A 15,944-nucleotide genomic window follows, 5' to 3' on the forward strand; every position below is an offset into this window, starting at 1 on the left:
TTCAGACTCTGGTGGACCTCCACCGAAAGGAAAACAGTTTGTTTATTTGAGAGATGTCCTGCTCCATCCCCAAGGGTCTGAGAACCTTGCATGCCTACAATTCCTAGAATTACTTTTTCTCTATTAAAGTGACAGTCCTAAGACTAGCAGAACGCCTGTCGGCCTGAAATCTCTCAGGAATGCTCGATAGCCACAGTTCCTAGCCCGAAGAGCAGATACTTTTGCAGCACAACTGGGCCAACTGGCACATTCTCTTAGGAACGCCGTCAAACCACACAAAGAAACGGAATCCGGAAAAGCGTTTTCCATCCAACGTGATGCTCCGATGGGGAGAGCCAGTCTTCTCAGGCATCGGAGCTGTGTGGTCGTCTTGCGCTCCCAGCAGAAAATGCCGCCTATGGAGCAGGTTTTTGTTGGCAGCGGAGAAGGCCAAGAGGAGGTGACGGTAGCTGGCTGAACTTGGGTGGACAAGTCACTCTTTCAGGGTAGCTGTTGCAGTTTTCCTCTGGAACGGAACAGGTGGAAGGGTTGCAACCGTTGTGGGTACTACAGCCTCGGCATGCAGCACCTTGGAGTAAATAAAGAGAGAAAAGGCCTTGGTTACAAACAGTAGCTGTAGAAGCACGTCAAAGGACCCAACTTGTCTTTAGGAAAAGTCGGTAGAGCTGGATCAGGTCATTGGTTCCCACAAATGCTTATTAGCCTCCCTATCTGTTTCGAGAGAAGAGCTGCGTTTTCTGTACCCCACTTTTTACTACCGGAAGGCGTCTGAAAGTGGTTTACAAACACCTTTTGCTTCCTCTCCCCACAGCAGGCAACTTGAGGGGTATGTGAAACTGAGAATGCTCTGAGAGAACTGGCACTGGCCCATGGTGAGGTTGAGAAATCTCTGAAAGAATGGGGATATATCAATTAATTTTCTTGATTTACATAACGCACATCTCAGGGCGGTTTGCATAGTCTAAAAGCTTGATAAAACAATGATTGCCCCCAAGGTGAGGCTGAGAGAGCCCTGAGAGAACTGGGACTGGCTGAAACTCTCCCAGCAGGCCTCATGTATCTCTTAAGTGTCTTACAATCGCCTCCCCTGCCTCTCCCCACAGTGAAGTAGGTAGGGCTGAGAGAGCTCTGAGAGAACTGGGACTAGTCCAAGGTCACCCGGCTGGCTGCATGTGGAGGAGTGGGGAATCGAGCCCGTTTTTCCAGCTTTGAGGCTGCCGCCAAGAGACAGCGCTGCTAGTCAGCAGTAGAAGAGCACAGTTTGAATCTGTCTGCACCTTCAAGACTAGCAAGATTTCGATGCCAGAAGCTTTTGGGGGGCCCTTCGGGTTGGGCTGGTCTAATCTAATCTATCCTCCTCTCTCAGGGCTTTCCCACCGCAGTCCTGCAAGCACAAACCAGGTCTGAAGGGCCCTTAAGGATCCAAAGCTGTTCTAATGAAGATGTCAGCAAGTTCTTTGAATACGTTAGCAAATATTCCCTGCACTTTTCCCAATAAAATATGGACTTTTCATAATCCCCACCCTCTGGGTTAGTCTCCAGCAAGTTCAAGGGGACGTCCCCTTGGACCTGCTGGGGTCTGATTTCTTCAGGTCTCCTTCAAAGAAGATTTGCCCAGCAAGGAGCTGTGCAAAGAAATGGGCCCTGCAGAATAAAGATGGTCTATCGTCAACATGCCCCAAAGGAGCTTGAAGGGGCCTTTAAAACCCTGGAACAGGGGTAGTCAAACTGCAGCCCTCCAGATGTCCATGGACTACAATTCCCAGGAGCCCCTGCCAGCAAATGCTGGCAGGGGCTCCTGGGAATTGTAGTCCATGGACATCTGGAGGGCCGCAGTTTGACTACCCCTGCAAGGTGGTCTCAGGGAGGCTCCCCACAACGGACGGCGACCGGAGCCAATGAGAATGTGGGGAAACGAGAGCCAGCCAATCAGAGGGAGAGCCCTCTAAGGCCCGGCCTCCGTGTGCTGTGGGGATTCTGAGGAGAAATCCCTCCGTTTGGGGGGTGACTGGAAGATTCCCTGCCAAAGATTTTAATGCTGGACCTAGTTTGGCAGAAAACAGCTGGGGGAGGGAGAAGAGCGTTGGTCTCTGAGGGCCATTGTGGAGTAACCGTCAAAGAATGGGCGGTCACTAACCTGGGCCTATTCCGCACCTGTAGGATAATGCACTTCCAATGCACTTTAGAAGTAGATTATCCTGTTCCGCACAGGAAAATCCAGCTGCCAAAGCACACTGAAAGGGCATTATCCTATGTGTGGGGAATGGGCCCTGGAGAGCCAGGCTTGATTCCCCACAGACAGCTGGCCGGGTGACTTCAAAACGGTCCCAGTTCTCTCAGAGCTCTCTCAGCCCCACTTCCCTCACAGGGTGTCTGTGATGAGAACAGGAAAGGAAGGCGATTGCGAGCTGCTTTGAGACGCCTGAGGGCTGCTGGGTGACTGCAACCCACTCCCTGTTCTCTCAGTTCTCCCTCACGTCCCTCGCAGAGTGTCTGTTTTGGGGAGAGGAAAGGAAAAGGTGTTAGTAAACCGCTTTGAGACTCCTTTGGGTAGTAAAAAGGGTACAAAAACCCATCTGTTCTTCTTCTAAGGGGCAACAGTGAAAGAAGCATGTGGGCACATAACATTTTATCAACTGTAAAAAAAATAAGAGACAAAAGGAGCAGGGCGGACACCTCTGTACTGTGATTACTCCATGTGGATTAGGGCAGGGGGATGTTTCTGTATCTGTGGCCTAATACACACAAGAAGGGAAATTAAGTTAAAGCAGAACGGGGAGGAATAGGCTGCCATGTAATCTCCCCCTAAGAAGAGTCCCCAGTCTGATTTTCCCTTCAAATATCTGAAAACGTGGCTCTTGAAAGCTCATGTGTAGTCATTAGTATGCCTTTACACACTGGAGAAACATCTCCCCTTACTCTTGGCACTTGCAAGTTCTTGTGACCATTGTATTCCTCAATACAATGGGCTTTGCCTCTAGTTAAATTATAAATCTTCTTCCTCTTCTTCAGTAATCTCTGGGCTTTCTCAGCCTCACCACCCTCACAGGGTGTCTGTTGTGGGGAGAGGAAAGGGAAGGCGATTCGAAGCCACTTTGAGACTCCTTCGAGTAGGGAAAAGCGGCATATAAGAACCAACTCTTCTTCTCCTTCAGTAATCTCAGGGCTCTCTCAGCCTCACCCACCTCACAGGGTGTCTGTTGTGGGGAGAGGAAAGGGAAGGCGACTGTAAGCCGCTTTGAGGCTCCTTCGGGTGGAGAAAAGCGGCCTATAAGAACCAACTCTTCTTCTTCTTCAGTAATCCCAGGACTCTCTCAGCCTCACCTCCCTCACAGGGTGTCTGTTGTGGGGAGAGGAAGGGAAGGCGAATGTAAGCCGCTATGAGACTCCTTCGGGTAGAGAAAAGCGGCATCTAAGAACCAACTCTTCTTCTTCTTCAGTAATCTCAGGGCTCTCTCAGCCTCCCCTCCCTCACAGGGTGTCTGTTGTGGGGAGAGGAAGGGAAGGCAACTGGAAGCCACTTTGAGCCTACTTTGTGTAGAGAAAAGTGGCATATAAGAATCAACTCTCCTTCTTCTTCTTCTTCAGTAATCTCAGGGCTTTCTCAGCCTCACCTCCCTCACAGGGTGTCTGTTATGGGGAGAGAAAGGGAAGGCGATTGTAAACTGCTTTTAGACACTTGAGGCCTGCTGGGTGACCTTGGGATAGTCATAGTTCTCTCAGAGCTCTCTCAGCCCCATCTCCCTCACAGAGTGTCTGTTATGGGGAGAGAAAGGGAAGGCGATTGTAAACTGCTTTGAGACACCTGAGGCCTGCTGGGTGACCTTGGGACAGTCAGTTCTCTCAGAGCTCTCTCAGCCCCATCTCCCTCATGGGGTGTCTGTTATTGGGAGAGGAAGGGAAGGCGACTGTAAACCGCTTTACCTGAACACATTGTGATGAAGAATATCATGTACACTGAAATCCTTTAAAATACCCATGCAACAGCCATGCCATTCTTCCCATGTCAGTCCTCTCCTAAAACCTACTAGACCTCCTGAGTGCCCGTCCATGCCACAACCCTGTGCGATCACACACCCTCTTGCCCAGCCACACAGCCACAACCCAAACAACGCACCCATGCATCCACTTGTCCTTCCAGAATCGACAACTCTTGATTTATTTTTACCACCCATTGTATTGTAGTGCTTATTGTATTCCTGGACACAACGGACTTTGCCCCTAGTCTTGAACAAAACTCTATATCTGGCAAAGGGATCTTTAACTCTCAACAACTTCTGCGATTCAGGAGTAGACTGCCTCTGAACATGGAGGTTCAATTTAGCCATGATGGTTCATTCACCATGGATAAGGCCCATCTGAAATGGTCTGCTCCCTCTTTTTGAGGCCCTTTAAAGGTCATGGCCGGCTATCTCCCTGCTTGGCCTTCTGTAGCCCAGGGTTGTGGGAGGCAGAGAGAGAAACTGTGCCGCGTTCATGTGAATGTAAGGAACATTTGAGAGAACTGTAAGGGGATAACTGCTCCCATAGCCACACAAGTTCAAGTACTAGGAATACCCAACACCGTTCCTCAGAATCCACTCTCTGATGAAAATGCAAAGGAGAAAAAAAGTAGTCTGGGGGAAGACTTAACTGGGCCCCCGACCTACATATCCAGAACTGGAAAGGGGGTCGTATTGGATAGTCTAATATAAAATTATTGTATTTGGATCTTGCATGTAGTTTATTCAGAAAATTTTCATGCCATCTCTCCAGGGAAGCAACCAAGCTTATTTTACTCCATTGGTTATTCTGTAGGTTCCTATTTGTTGCAGGAACAAGCAAAGAATCAGCTGTTGAAGAGTAATAAGCCGCAAATGTCTTTTCCACTGTCTCCCATCCTTGCTTGTCAGTTCCTGTTTTTATGGGAGGGAGGGATGCCTGTTTGTGTTCCTCTCCCTCTAGTGGTTGCTTTGATATTACACCGCTTTACATCCAGCATAAAAATCTGCAGGGAGATAAGCCAGACATAAACAGGTGTAATATTGAATCGACCACTAGAGGGAGGAAAACACATGCAGAACCGGGGAGGGGGAAATTAAAGGAACTTACAAGAAGGAAAATGAGAATGCAGGAAACCCCACTTTCAAGACAGCCATCGAGGCAATGCCAGTTACCTGAAGCGATGTGGGCAGCCGTAAATCCCATTGTTGGTCTCGTAACTCAAGCAGAACCGGCGGCACACGCCCATCTGGTTGGCACAAGCACGGGAGGCCAGTGGAAGGCCCACGTTCTGTCCAGCTTGGAGCACAGCAGCATGTAAACCAGAAGATCAGTATGCAGGGGTCATGCTCCAAAAACGGTGGCTGGTTTTCCAATTTAATTCCACTTTTGTAGATCTACATCCCATGAAAGAGAGGGTGGAACTGCAGACCTCTCTCATCGCCCATTAGGTGCAACAAACAAATCCTTTCCAGTCCCTTCTGTGGAGAATCACAGCAGCAAAATTTGTGACTGGATTTCCGCCAGGTTTCTCTCTGCCGCCAACTAGGGTGACCAGACCAAGGCAGGTACCTGGCAGGAAAATTGGGAGACAAAGAACGAACAGCCCTGGCATCCCTCGTGGTATGATGTCACTTCCACAAACAGGAAGTGGTGTCCACACACCGGGATTCGCCAGAGATGCACTGTCTGAGACAGGATGCTGGACTAGATAGACCCTCTTCTCAGGTTCTTACTGGAAGGTCTTGGCATCCATGCCCTATTGTCAGTCCTCGAGAGGAACTGGTTGGCCACTGAGTGAGATGGGAGGCTGGACTGGAGGGACCCTCCCTGGTCTGTCCCAGCAGGGCTCTTCTGAGGGTCTTCTCAGGGGAAGGCCTTGGCCTCCCTGCCCTGTGGCTGGCCCTGCAGAGGAACTGGCTGGCCCCTGGGTGAGACAGGAGGCTGGACTGGAGGGACCCTCCCTGGCCTGACCCAGCAGGGCTCTTCTGAGGGTCTTCTCAGGGGAAGGCCTCGGCCTCTCTGCCCTGTGGCTGGCCCTGCAGAGGAACTGGCTGGCCCCTGGGTGAGATGGGAGGCTGGACTGCATGGACCCTCCTTGGTCTGACCCAGCAGGGCTCCTTTGAGGGTCTTCTCAGGGGAAGGCCTCGGCCTCTCTGCCCTGTGGCTGGCCCTGCAGAGGACCAGGCTGGCCCCTGGGTGAGATGGGAGGCTGGACTGGAGGGACCCTCCCTGGCCTGACCCAGCAGGGCTCTCCTGAGGTCCTTATCAGGGGAAGGCCTCGGCCTCTCTGCCCTGTGGCTGGCCCTTCAGAGGAACTAGCTGGCTTCTAGATGAGACGGGAGGCTGGACTGGAGGGACCCTCCCTGGCCTGACCCAGCAGGGCTCTTCTGAGGGTCTTCTCAGGGGAAGGCCTCGGCCTCTCTGCCCTGTGGCTGGCTTTGCAGAGGAACTGGCTGGCCCTTGGGTGAGATGGGAGGCTGGACTGGAGGGACCCACCCTGGCCTGACCCAGCAGGGCTCTTCTGAGGGTCTTCTCAAGGGAAGGCCTCGGCCTCTCTGCCCTGTGGCTGGCCCTGCAGAGGAACTGGCTGGTCCCTGGGTGAGACGGGAGGCTGGACTGGAGGGACCCTCCCTGGCCTGACCCAGCAGGGCTCTTCTGAGGGTCTTCTCAGGGGAAGGCCTCCCTGCCCTGTGGCTGGCCCTTCAGAGGAACTAGCTGGCTTCTGGATGAGACGGGAGGCTGGACTGGAGGGACCCTCCCTGGCCTGATCCAGCAGGGCTCTTCTGAGGGTCTTCTCAGGGGAAGGCCTCAGCCTCTCTGCCCTGTGGCTGGCTCTGCAGAGGAATTGGCTGGCCCCGGGGTGAGACGGGAGGCTGGACTGGAGGGACCCTCCCTGGTCTGACCCAGTGGGGCTCTCCTGATATTCTTATGAGGTCCTCCACATCCTGTTGTTGGCCTTGGTCAGATCCAGTTAGGATGTTCTTTAGTTCTTACGACTGAGGAACTGCCAGCCATTTCTTCCTCCCCCTTTCCCTCCATCCTCCATCCTTCCTCCCCACTTCCCTCCAGCAAAATGGCCCAAAGAGGGAACATCAGAACAGCTGGCCAATGGCAGCTGCATGGGAACGCTCCTTGGGAACCTCTGGACAGCTCTGTCTCTCACTGATCCGTTGGGTCAGGGTGTGCAAGTCTATGCACCAACCTGGGACCTTGCTGGAAAATACCGATATCAAACAGGGTCCTCTGAAGTTCCCAAACACCCGAGCTGACCCCTTATGGCCCCAACGAAATCCCATGGATTTGTACACAATGCCTGTTCCCCAGACAATCTGCGTCCACCGGGGAATTTTCTCATTTTCAGTACACAGACAACGTGTCCCGATGTACATTTGGGCATCCTGGGTGGGAGGGGCGCTATTAGGGACCAAACTCTGTCAGGATTTCAATTGTTGACTACTTTTAGCTGAGATTTGCAGATCACTTTAGCCCTGCACAGCCCTTCCTAAATGGGGTTTCGGACACAGTGTGTTTCACAGATGAATCCAAGTGTTATTGGTTTGGGATGCTCAAGAAATTCTACATTCTGTAGAAACAGGTTTCCAGAAGGAAATTTGCTTTTGTTTTCAGGCGGTGAGAACCCTGACAGCTAAGGTTGCCAACCTCCAGGGAGTTGCTGGAGACCTGGGATTGTACCTGGTCTCCAAGTAATACAGATTGTTCCACCTGGAGAACGTGGACAGTGCGGAAGGGGGTTTCTATGGCATTACATCCCGCTGAAGTCCCTCCCAAACCCCACCCTTTTCAGGCTTCACCCCAACCGCAGGCTGGCGATCCCACCGAAATGTCAATTATTTTAGTTTGCAAAATTTATGGCCTACCTTTTTATGGCTGCCAGTCTCCAGGGGGGACTTAGAGATCTCCCAGAATTAAAATTGCTCCCCAGGTAATAAAGAAAGAGTTTGTTTTTTTACTCTTATTTTCACTCTGAAGGAGTCTCAAAGTGGCTTCCAATCGGCTTCCTTTCCCCACATTATTATTATTATTCCCCGCTATATTATTACGGAAACCTTGAGAGTTAGTTAGGGTTGAGGGAGGTCAGAGAGAACTGGGGATGTCCCAAATTAGTTCTGAGAGGACTGGGACTACCCCAGATGAGGCAGAGAGAGCTCTGAGAGAACTGGAATTAGCCCAAAGTCACCCATCTGGCTGCATGTGGAGGAGAAGTAGGGAATCAAACTCAGTTCTCCACATTACAGGTTGTCACTCGTAACCACTACCCCACACTGGCAAAATCCATTCCCTGGAGAAAACGGAAGCTGAACTCTATGGCACTGTGACCTTCTTAAGACCCTCCCCAAACCCTGCCATTCCTAGGCACCCCTTTCCCCCAAAAAGAAAATTTTCCGGGAATTCCCCACTCTGTCGTTGCCATCCCTCTGCCTTTCCGCCCTTGTACCGGCCACCAAGGACAGCCCAAATGTTAAAACGTGCATCAGAAAAATTATCTGACCCAACAAGGGCTCCCTGTGCCAAACTTACTTCCTTGAAGAGCAACCCAGCGTTGGGGGCCCCATCTGCTACTTACCGGTCAATCCCAGCAGTGCCAGGAAGAGGAGAATTCCCGGTCCCAAGAAGAGCCTCATGCTTCAGCCCCGGGGTGATGCGGAAAGGCCGGCCTTTCTGTCCATCCCTCCCAGCGGCCTGCAACACTGCGCCGGGGAGGGGTTTGTTGCTACAAAGGAGAGAGGCCGGGTGAGGCGCAGTCTGGGCTGGGGGTCAACCTGAGTGCTGGGAGGGCTTGTTCAGAAGCAAACTCCACTGAGGCTGACAGCAACATGGCAACAGGACATCGCTTCTGGACAGGCTTGCCAACTCAGGGTTGGGAAATACCTGGAGATTGGGGGGTGCAGCCTGAGGAGGGTGGCGTTTGGGGAGGAGAGGGGAGAGGCTGCAGCAGGGTGCAGTGCCATAAAGGCCGCCTTCCCGAGTGGCCTTTTATGGTCTGGTGACCAGTTGAGCTTCCAGGGAAGGAAGGAGTATATAAATATCTTTAAACTCTCCTGCGGAGCGGTAGGAATAAAGGAGTAAGGGCAAGTGGGGAGGAGTTAGGCGGGCCCTGACCGGGATAGAAACTCGGAAGGGCGAATCAGGAGCCGCAAAGCTGACCATGTACTCTACAAACGGTGAGTACTGAGCCCCAGGGTCATGGCTCTCGCCAGGAGTTCGGGCCGTCTGCCTTCCCCTTCCCTTTCTCCCCTTTCAAATCCCATTTTTATAAATGGGCTTTGAAACTAGTAAATAAATAAATTCCAGGAACTTTCCAGGCATCAGCTGGAGATAGGCAACCTGCATTCCAGACACGGTTGCCATTGCTAAACACTAAAAAAAATAGAGTCCAAGGGCACCTTGAAGACCAACAAGATTTATTCATGGTGGGAACTTTCGAGTGCAGGCACTCTGTGCATGTACTCGAAAGCTCCCACCTTGAATAAAACTTGGTCGGTCTTAAAGATGCTCTTGGACTTTATTTTTGTTGTGCTACTTCAGACCAACATGGCAACCCACCTGAATCACTGCTAAATGTTGCTTAGCATAGGAGCGGGAGAAACATTTTAAAGTGGGTATCCTCTGTGCCTTCATGTTGCCTCTGGGGGGAAACCTGGGGGTTATGTTGGGGAGCTCTAGGAACTGTGACAACACTATGGTTCCCGGTGATTCCTAGAGCTACCCCGAATCACTTCCGGGTTCTCCCTAGAGGTGACGTCACAACACACAGGATGCCATGCCCCCTCCATGTACCCACCCCGAAATCTCCCACCCATTGGCAGGACACGACCCTGACCTCTCTGTTCCCAGGGATGTACCTGGAATCAGCACCCCAGTGTTCTACAATGCCAGTTGCACCCCACAAAACTGAATCAGGAGTGAAATAGTTTTCCCCCCACCCCTGCCGGTTTCTCAGGCTTTTTCTACAAATGAGATGGGCTATTGATGGGGGCAGGGGCTGTTCCCCAGACCCTGGATCCTCCTCGCTCTCCTCTGCACCCTTTCCATTTTGTCCAGGGCCTTGAAGTGAGGCTGCAGAACTGCCCACAGGCCCCTGACCAATGTGCTATATTATTACAGCAAATTCTCTGCATTCTGCAGGGGGTTGGACTAGATGATCCTGGAGACCCCCTCCAGCTCTAGGATTCTAAGTTGAATGCGAAACCTAGAACGGTTTTTCAACCACTAAAGGTTCTTTTCCTTTTGCACCGTTTTGGTTCTTTCCCTTCATTTTGTCCTGGTGCAGCTCCCATTTCTTTTCATTCAAATTATGCAGACCACATAGATGAATTCACATGTATAGTCCTCCTCTGTCATGGGGACTCAAGGTGGGTAAGGTTGAAGGTAGCATGGAACTGCTTAATCGGTGCCAGTTATATTCTCCCGGTCATGTTGGAATTTTCCACTAGATGGCACTGCATGCATTGATCTTTGGACCCCCAAAGAAGGGCCGTACAACATTCAAGGGTTCCCCCCCATAGAAAACCATAGCCATAATCCACGATTCATTCATTCATTCATTCATTCATTCATTCATTCATTCATTCAAGACTCCTTTGCACTTCCTGCCTTATAAGTACATCGTGGGATTACCCTCAACCATTTAAAGTCCCTCTTTTTCCGGCAAGACGAGACACAAACTTACAATTAAAACCAACATTGGGAACACACAGAAACCTATCAGGGAACATTTACAGCTGCCTAAGACATGTGATTAATGTTGGAGGGCTGCTGCAGCTAAATCAGAAATGCTTTGGAGTCTGGTTTGCTCCACTGAACAAATCCGACCTTCCCTTGGGGCTGTAACAAGGATTTATAGCTTTTTAGAATCATAGAATCATAGAGTTGGAAGGGTCCACACAGGCCATCTAGTCCAACCCCCTGCTCTACGCAGGATCAGCCCTAAGCATCCTAAAGCATCCAAGAAAAGTGTGTCTCCAACCTTTGCTTGAAGACTGCCAGTGAGGGGGAGCTCACCACCTCCTTAGACAGCCCATTCTGGACTACTCTGACTGTGAATCCCCTCCACTCCTGAATTAGGGATGGTGACTGAGGAAGGAAAGAACCTTTGTGAGTCACAATTGTTGGCAGAGTACAGCACCAAGCTGCTAAAAGGAAAAGAAAGAAGAGTAGTTTTTTATACCCCACTTTTTATACTGTTTTTCACTGCTTGAATAAGGTTCAGTGGCTTACAATCAACTTCCTTTCATCTCCCCACAACAGACACCCCTTTGAGGTAGGTGAGGCTGAGAGAGCTCTGACAGGACTGCTCTGTGTGTACAGCACTATCAGGGCTATGATGAGCCCAAGGTCACCCAATTAGCTGCATGTGAAAGAGCAGGGAATCAACCCTGGCTCACCAGATTAGAAGCCACCACTCTTAACCACTCTACGAGTGGTAATTTAGAAGAGAAACAAACTTTGTAAGAGAGGAGAGAGAGAGTTCTGCCTAACTGCCTAACTGATGTTCTGCATTCATTCATTCTGTCTGTTCTGTAGGCAAGCAGGCAGGAAGTGCATATTTTAGATAATGCACTTTCAATGCACAGGCATATCCAGCTGCCGAAGCCCGCTGAAATTTTTTTTTTAAGGACCACTGTTAAACATACAAAAAATTGTGGTTAATGACATGTTGATCACATTTTAAAATAAACATTGCAAACGGAAGGGCAGCAGTGGCAAATAGTTTACAGACTGGATCAATGTATGTATAATTATAGTACTTGAATACCGGCATGCGGGTTTATTTCCGAAACAGAACAATGCAATAAGAATCCCAATCTTTGCCTTTAAAAAAGGGAGGGAAAGAAAAATCTGCAGACAAAGTTCGTCTGCCCGAACTGGCTGTGCTGATCAGCCACTGGGAACCTGGCTGCCGAAGCTTCCTCCTCCTCGTCCCCCTTCCACCCGGTGGGGAAACCGCATTTTCAGCTCTGAAGGGTGGGGGGAAACTGCACAGCAGCCTGACCCAACCCTGTGAGTGCCGATCCAGCCCTGCAGGTTTCCTCACTGGCCCTCCACATCTGGTTTCTATTTCTCTCCCTGAACTCCCGGATAGGATCTTGTCAGATGGCTTTTCCAGCTGCCGGTGAGATCTCCGGGAAGCAGCAGAACTGAGCCCAGAGAAGAAGCAGCTCTGGACACTGCTAGGTTGTGTCGACTTGAGGATGAACAGAAGAACCTGGCCCCGAGCCGAGGGGAAGGACGGGGGGCCGCTGTCTCTCCGGATGAGGAAGGGCCTTTGGTTTCTCGGGGTGACTCTCTTCGGACTGTGGCCAGGCCTGGGGGCAGAAACGTTCACATCCATGCTCAGCATCCAGCAGGCGCTGGCGACCGAGAGAGAACTCCTCCGACGTTTGGGCACGTACCTTGAGGAAGAGATGAGCAGGATCGAGGACCTCCGAAGGTAGGAACGACCTGGGCCCTGGCGACAAAGATTCCCGCGGGCAGAGGGATGGAGAACCACAGTCACATCCCTTCTGGGTCGTTGGTCTGAGCAAGCAGGGGACCCCGTTGCCCGCCCACACCCAACCCAAATAGGACTGGGAAGCAAACTGCATCCTTGGCACAGCTCCCAGCATGGCTGTTGGGTTGCCAGCCGCCAGGGGAGGCCAGGAGCTCTGTGGTTATTGATAATGGATCTTCACACTATGAATATTAGTTCCCCTGGAGCAAATCTAGAGGGGCAGCCGTGTGCGTCCGTCAGAAAAGATCAAGAGTCCAGAAGCATCTCCAAGACTAACCAAATTGGTGGCAGGGGAGGAGTTTTCGGGAGTCACCGCTCACTTCTTTAGATAGTTAGGATGTGAGCTCATCACAAGGTTGATGGATTTCTGTTCTTTGTGGTGAAATGGGGCGCCTCTCACAGAGGGAGATCCAGATGGGCAGCCCTGTGAGTCCGTCTTTGGCTGCAGAAAAGAGCCAGAGTCCAGGAGCACCTTGGAGACTAACTAAATTGCGGGCAGGGGAGGTGCTTTTAGGAGTCAGTGCCTTAGGGCCTCCCTAAGACCGTTTATGCACTGGGAAGTTCATTGCCCCAGCTCCCATGCAGGAGCACAAATTGAGGGCGAGTGAGGCCCACCAGGCCAAATGCTCCCCCGGGTGGGTGAAGGAAGAAGTGGGGCACCCTGCCATGAATAAAACTCCAGCCTGCAGCTCGGCATGAAACCTCCAGTGCATAAATGGTCTAAATGAAGCTGCCTTATCCTGAATTAGACTCTTTGTCCATCAAGCCGGTATGATTTGTTCAGACTGGCAGCAACATCTTTTACTTGGAGATGCCAGGATTGAACCTGAGACCTTCCACATGCCAAGCAGAGCCACTGCCACTGAACCACAGCCCTTCTTTGTGGCTGTCCTACAGAGGTCTTTCCCATCACCTACCTGGTCCTTTTACCTGGAGATGCTGGGGATCGAACCAGGAAACTTATGCATGTCGAGCAGAGGCTCTTGCACTGAGCCAAGCCCCCTTCACACACATGCTGGGCTGCAGACCCCGACAAGCATGAGTTGACTGCTGATAAGAGAACATCGAAAGGCAGCAAACGAAAGACAGTCCGTCTGTCCAACAGGACATCTGCTTTGCATGCAGTCGCTCTGTTCGTCTCAAAGGGTTGCCTGAAGCTCATAGGAGGAGGAGTTTTTCCTGGAGTCTCTGGAAAGCAGCCAGTGACTCGTAAGGAGTCCAGTTCTTGCTGGCTCTTCACGTAAAGCTCCTGCAGGGAGTCCCGGCCTGCTGCCGCCTTTCCCTCCCAGATCTCTCAAATTCCTGCATAATGTTTTCCACATACATTCCTCTGCGTGCCGACTGAAGAAGGAGAAGAGTTGGTTCTTAGATGCCGTTTTTCTCTACCCGAAGAAGTCTCAAAACGGCTTACAGTCACCTTCCCTTTCCTCTCCCCACAACAGACACCTTGTGAGGTGGGTGAGGCTGAAAGAGCCCTATTACTGAAGAAGAAGAAGAGTTGGTTCTTATATGCCGCTTTTCTCTACCCGAAGGAGGCTCAATCACCTTCCTTTCCTCTCCCCACAACAGACACCCTGAGAGAGAAGGGAGGCTGAGAGAGCCCTGATATTTATTTATTTATATTTATATACCGCCCTCCCTGGAGGCTCAGGGCGGTTTACAGGAAACAGGAAAAGGATACAGATAACATGTGAACATATTGCTGAAGAAGAAGAAGAGTTGGTTCTTCTATGCCACTTTTCTCTACCTGAAGGAGCCTCCAAGCGGCTTCCAATCGCCTTCCCTTTCCTCTCCCCCTGCGAGGTAGGCATGGCTGAGAGGGCTCTGAGAAAACTGTGCACATGGAGGAGCAGGGAATCAAACCTGGTTCTCCAGATAGAGTCCAGTCGCACCTTTAAGACTAACCGAGATTTATTCAAGGCAGGAGCTTTTGAGTGCAACCATTCTTCATCAGACTAAGAACTGATCATCATAAGTTTACTAATTAAACAGGATTAACCTTTGCTTATATATTCCTACTGTTGTGATGGTCAGTTCTTAGTCTGAGGAAGAGAGCTTGCACTCGAAAGCTCACGCCTTGAATAAATCTCGGTTGGTCTTAAAGGTGCGACTGGACTCTATCTGGAGAACTACACCATATTGGTTCTCTTTGTGTCTGCCAAAGTGTGCATGCTCATCCCCAGAATTTGTTGGTCAACAAACTCTATTCTGTTCAAACTTTGTTCTGCTGCTTCAGTCCAACACGGCGCACAACACACATGGATCAAAAAAACAGGAATGTCCAAGGGAGGGAAATGAAAATGGTGTACTGGTTTAAGAATGGCGGCTTCTCATCTGGCGAGCCGGGTTTGATTCCCTGCTCCTCCACATGGATAGGTGACCTTGGCTAGTCACAGAGCTGTTCTCACAGAGCCATTCTCTCAGGGCTCTCTCAGCCTCAACTACCTCATCTACCTCACCAGTTGTGGGGAGAGGAAGGGAAGACAGTCTTCAAGCAAAGGTTGGATACACACTTTTCTTGGATGCTTTAGGATGCTTAGGGCTGATCCTGCACTGAGCAGGGGGTTGGACTAGATGGCCTGTATGGCCCCTTCCAACTCTATGATTCTATGATTCTAGTTCAGCAATGGAATAGGCTGCCTAAGGAGGTGGGGAGCTCCCCCTCACTGGCAGTCTTCAAGCAAAGGTTGGATACACACTTTTCTTAGATGCTTTAGGATGCTTAGGGCTGATCCTGCGTTGAGCAGGGGGTTGGACTAGATGGCCTCTATGGCCCCTTCCCACTCTATGATTCTAAGGCACTTGTAAGCTGCTTGGATACTCCTCTGGGTGGTGAAAAGTGGAGAATAAAAGCCAACTATTCTTCTATACAGAAAATATTTACAAATGTAAGCTTTTGGGTGTATCTTTTTGAGAGCCAGTTTGGTGTAGTGGTTAGGAGTGCCGACTTCTAATCTGGCATGCCGGGTTTGATTCTGCACTCCCCCACATGCAGCCAGCTGGGTGACCTTGGGCTCGCCACGGCACTGATAAAGCTGTTCTGACCGAGCAGTGATATCAGCGCTCTCTCAGCCTCACCCACCCCACAGGGTGTCTGTTGTGGGGAGAGGAATGTGAAGGCGACTGTAAGCCGCTTTGAGCCTCCTTCGGGTAGGGAAAAGCGGCATATAAGAACCAACTCTTCTTCTTCTTCTTCTTCTATCAGAAGAAGCGTTCCCGCACACAAAAGCTTATATCTTGAATCAAACTCAGTTGACCTTAAAACTTCTGTAGGGCTTTCATTTTGTTCTGCTACTTCAGACCGACATGGCTACCCACACAAATCAAGCTTTTCTTAGAAGTCTCCCTCCTATTCTTTAAGTTGGGGGCGGTGGAGGGAATCAATTCTTTCAGGAAGAATTCCTGGCCTGGGGAACTGAGAGGAGAATGAGGCAATTTGGAAGGGATG

The 15,944-nt window shown here is 50.8% G+C and overlaps 1 protein-coding gene and 1 long non-coding RNA gene across 3 annotated transcripts in view; one reads left to right on the forward strand and one right to left on the reverse strand.

Moving 5' to 3' along the window:
- On the reverse strand, nt 1-13,757 carry LOC143839334 (uncharacterized). The gene is made up of 4 exons (XR_013231692.1): nt 13,414-13,757; nt 8,570-8,716; nt 5,157-5,462; nt 1-568 (listed from the first exon to the last, which is right to left on the reverse strand). It is a non-coding gene; the product is annotated as an uncharacterized LOC143839334 (long non-coding RNA).
- Nucleotides 11,652-15,944, forward strand: part of P4HA3 (prolyl 4-hydroxylase subunit alpha 3) — a 24,421-nt gene continuing 20,128 nt past the window's right edge. For both annotated transcript variants that reach the window (XM_077341189.1, XM_077341188.1), the window contains exon 1: nt 11,652-12,436. In XM_077341189.1, the coding sequence (XP_077197304.1) occupies nt 12,198-12,436 (239 nt within the window). In that variant the 5' untranslated portion in view covers nt 11,652-12,197. The remainder of the gene's footprint in view (nt 12,437-15,944) is intronic.

This window comes from Paroedura picta, chromosome 6 (assembly GCF_049243985.1).
Source record: "Paroedura picta isolate Pp20150507F chromosome 6, Ppicta_v3.0, whole genome shotgun sequence".
Classification (NCBI taxonomy): Eukaryota; Metazoa; Chordata; class Lepidosauria; order Squamata; family Gekkonidae; genus Paroedura; species Paroedura picta.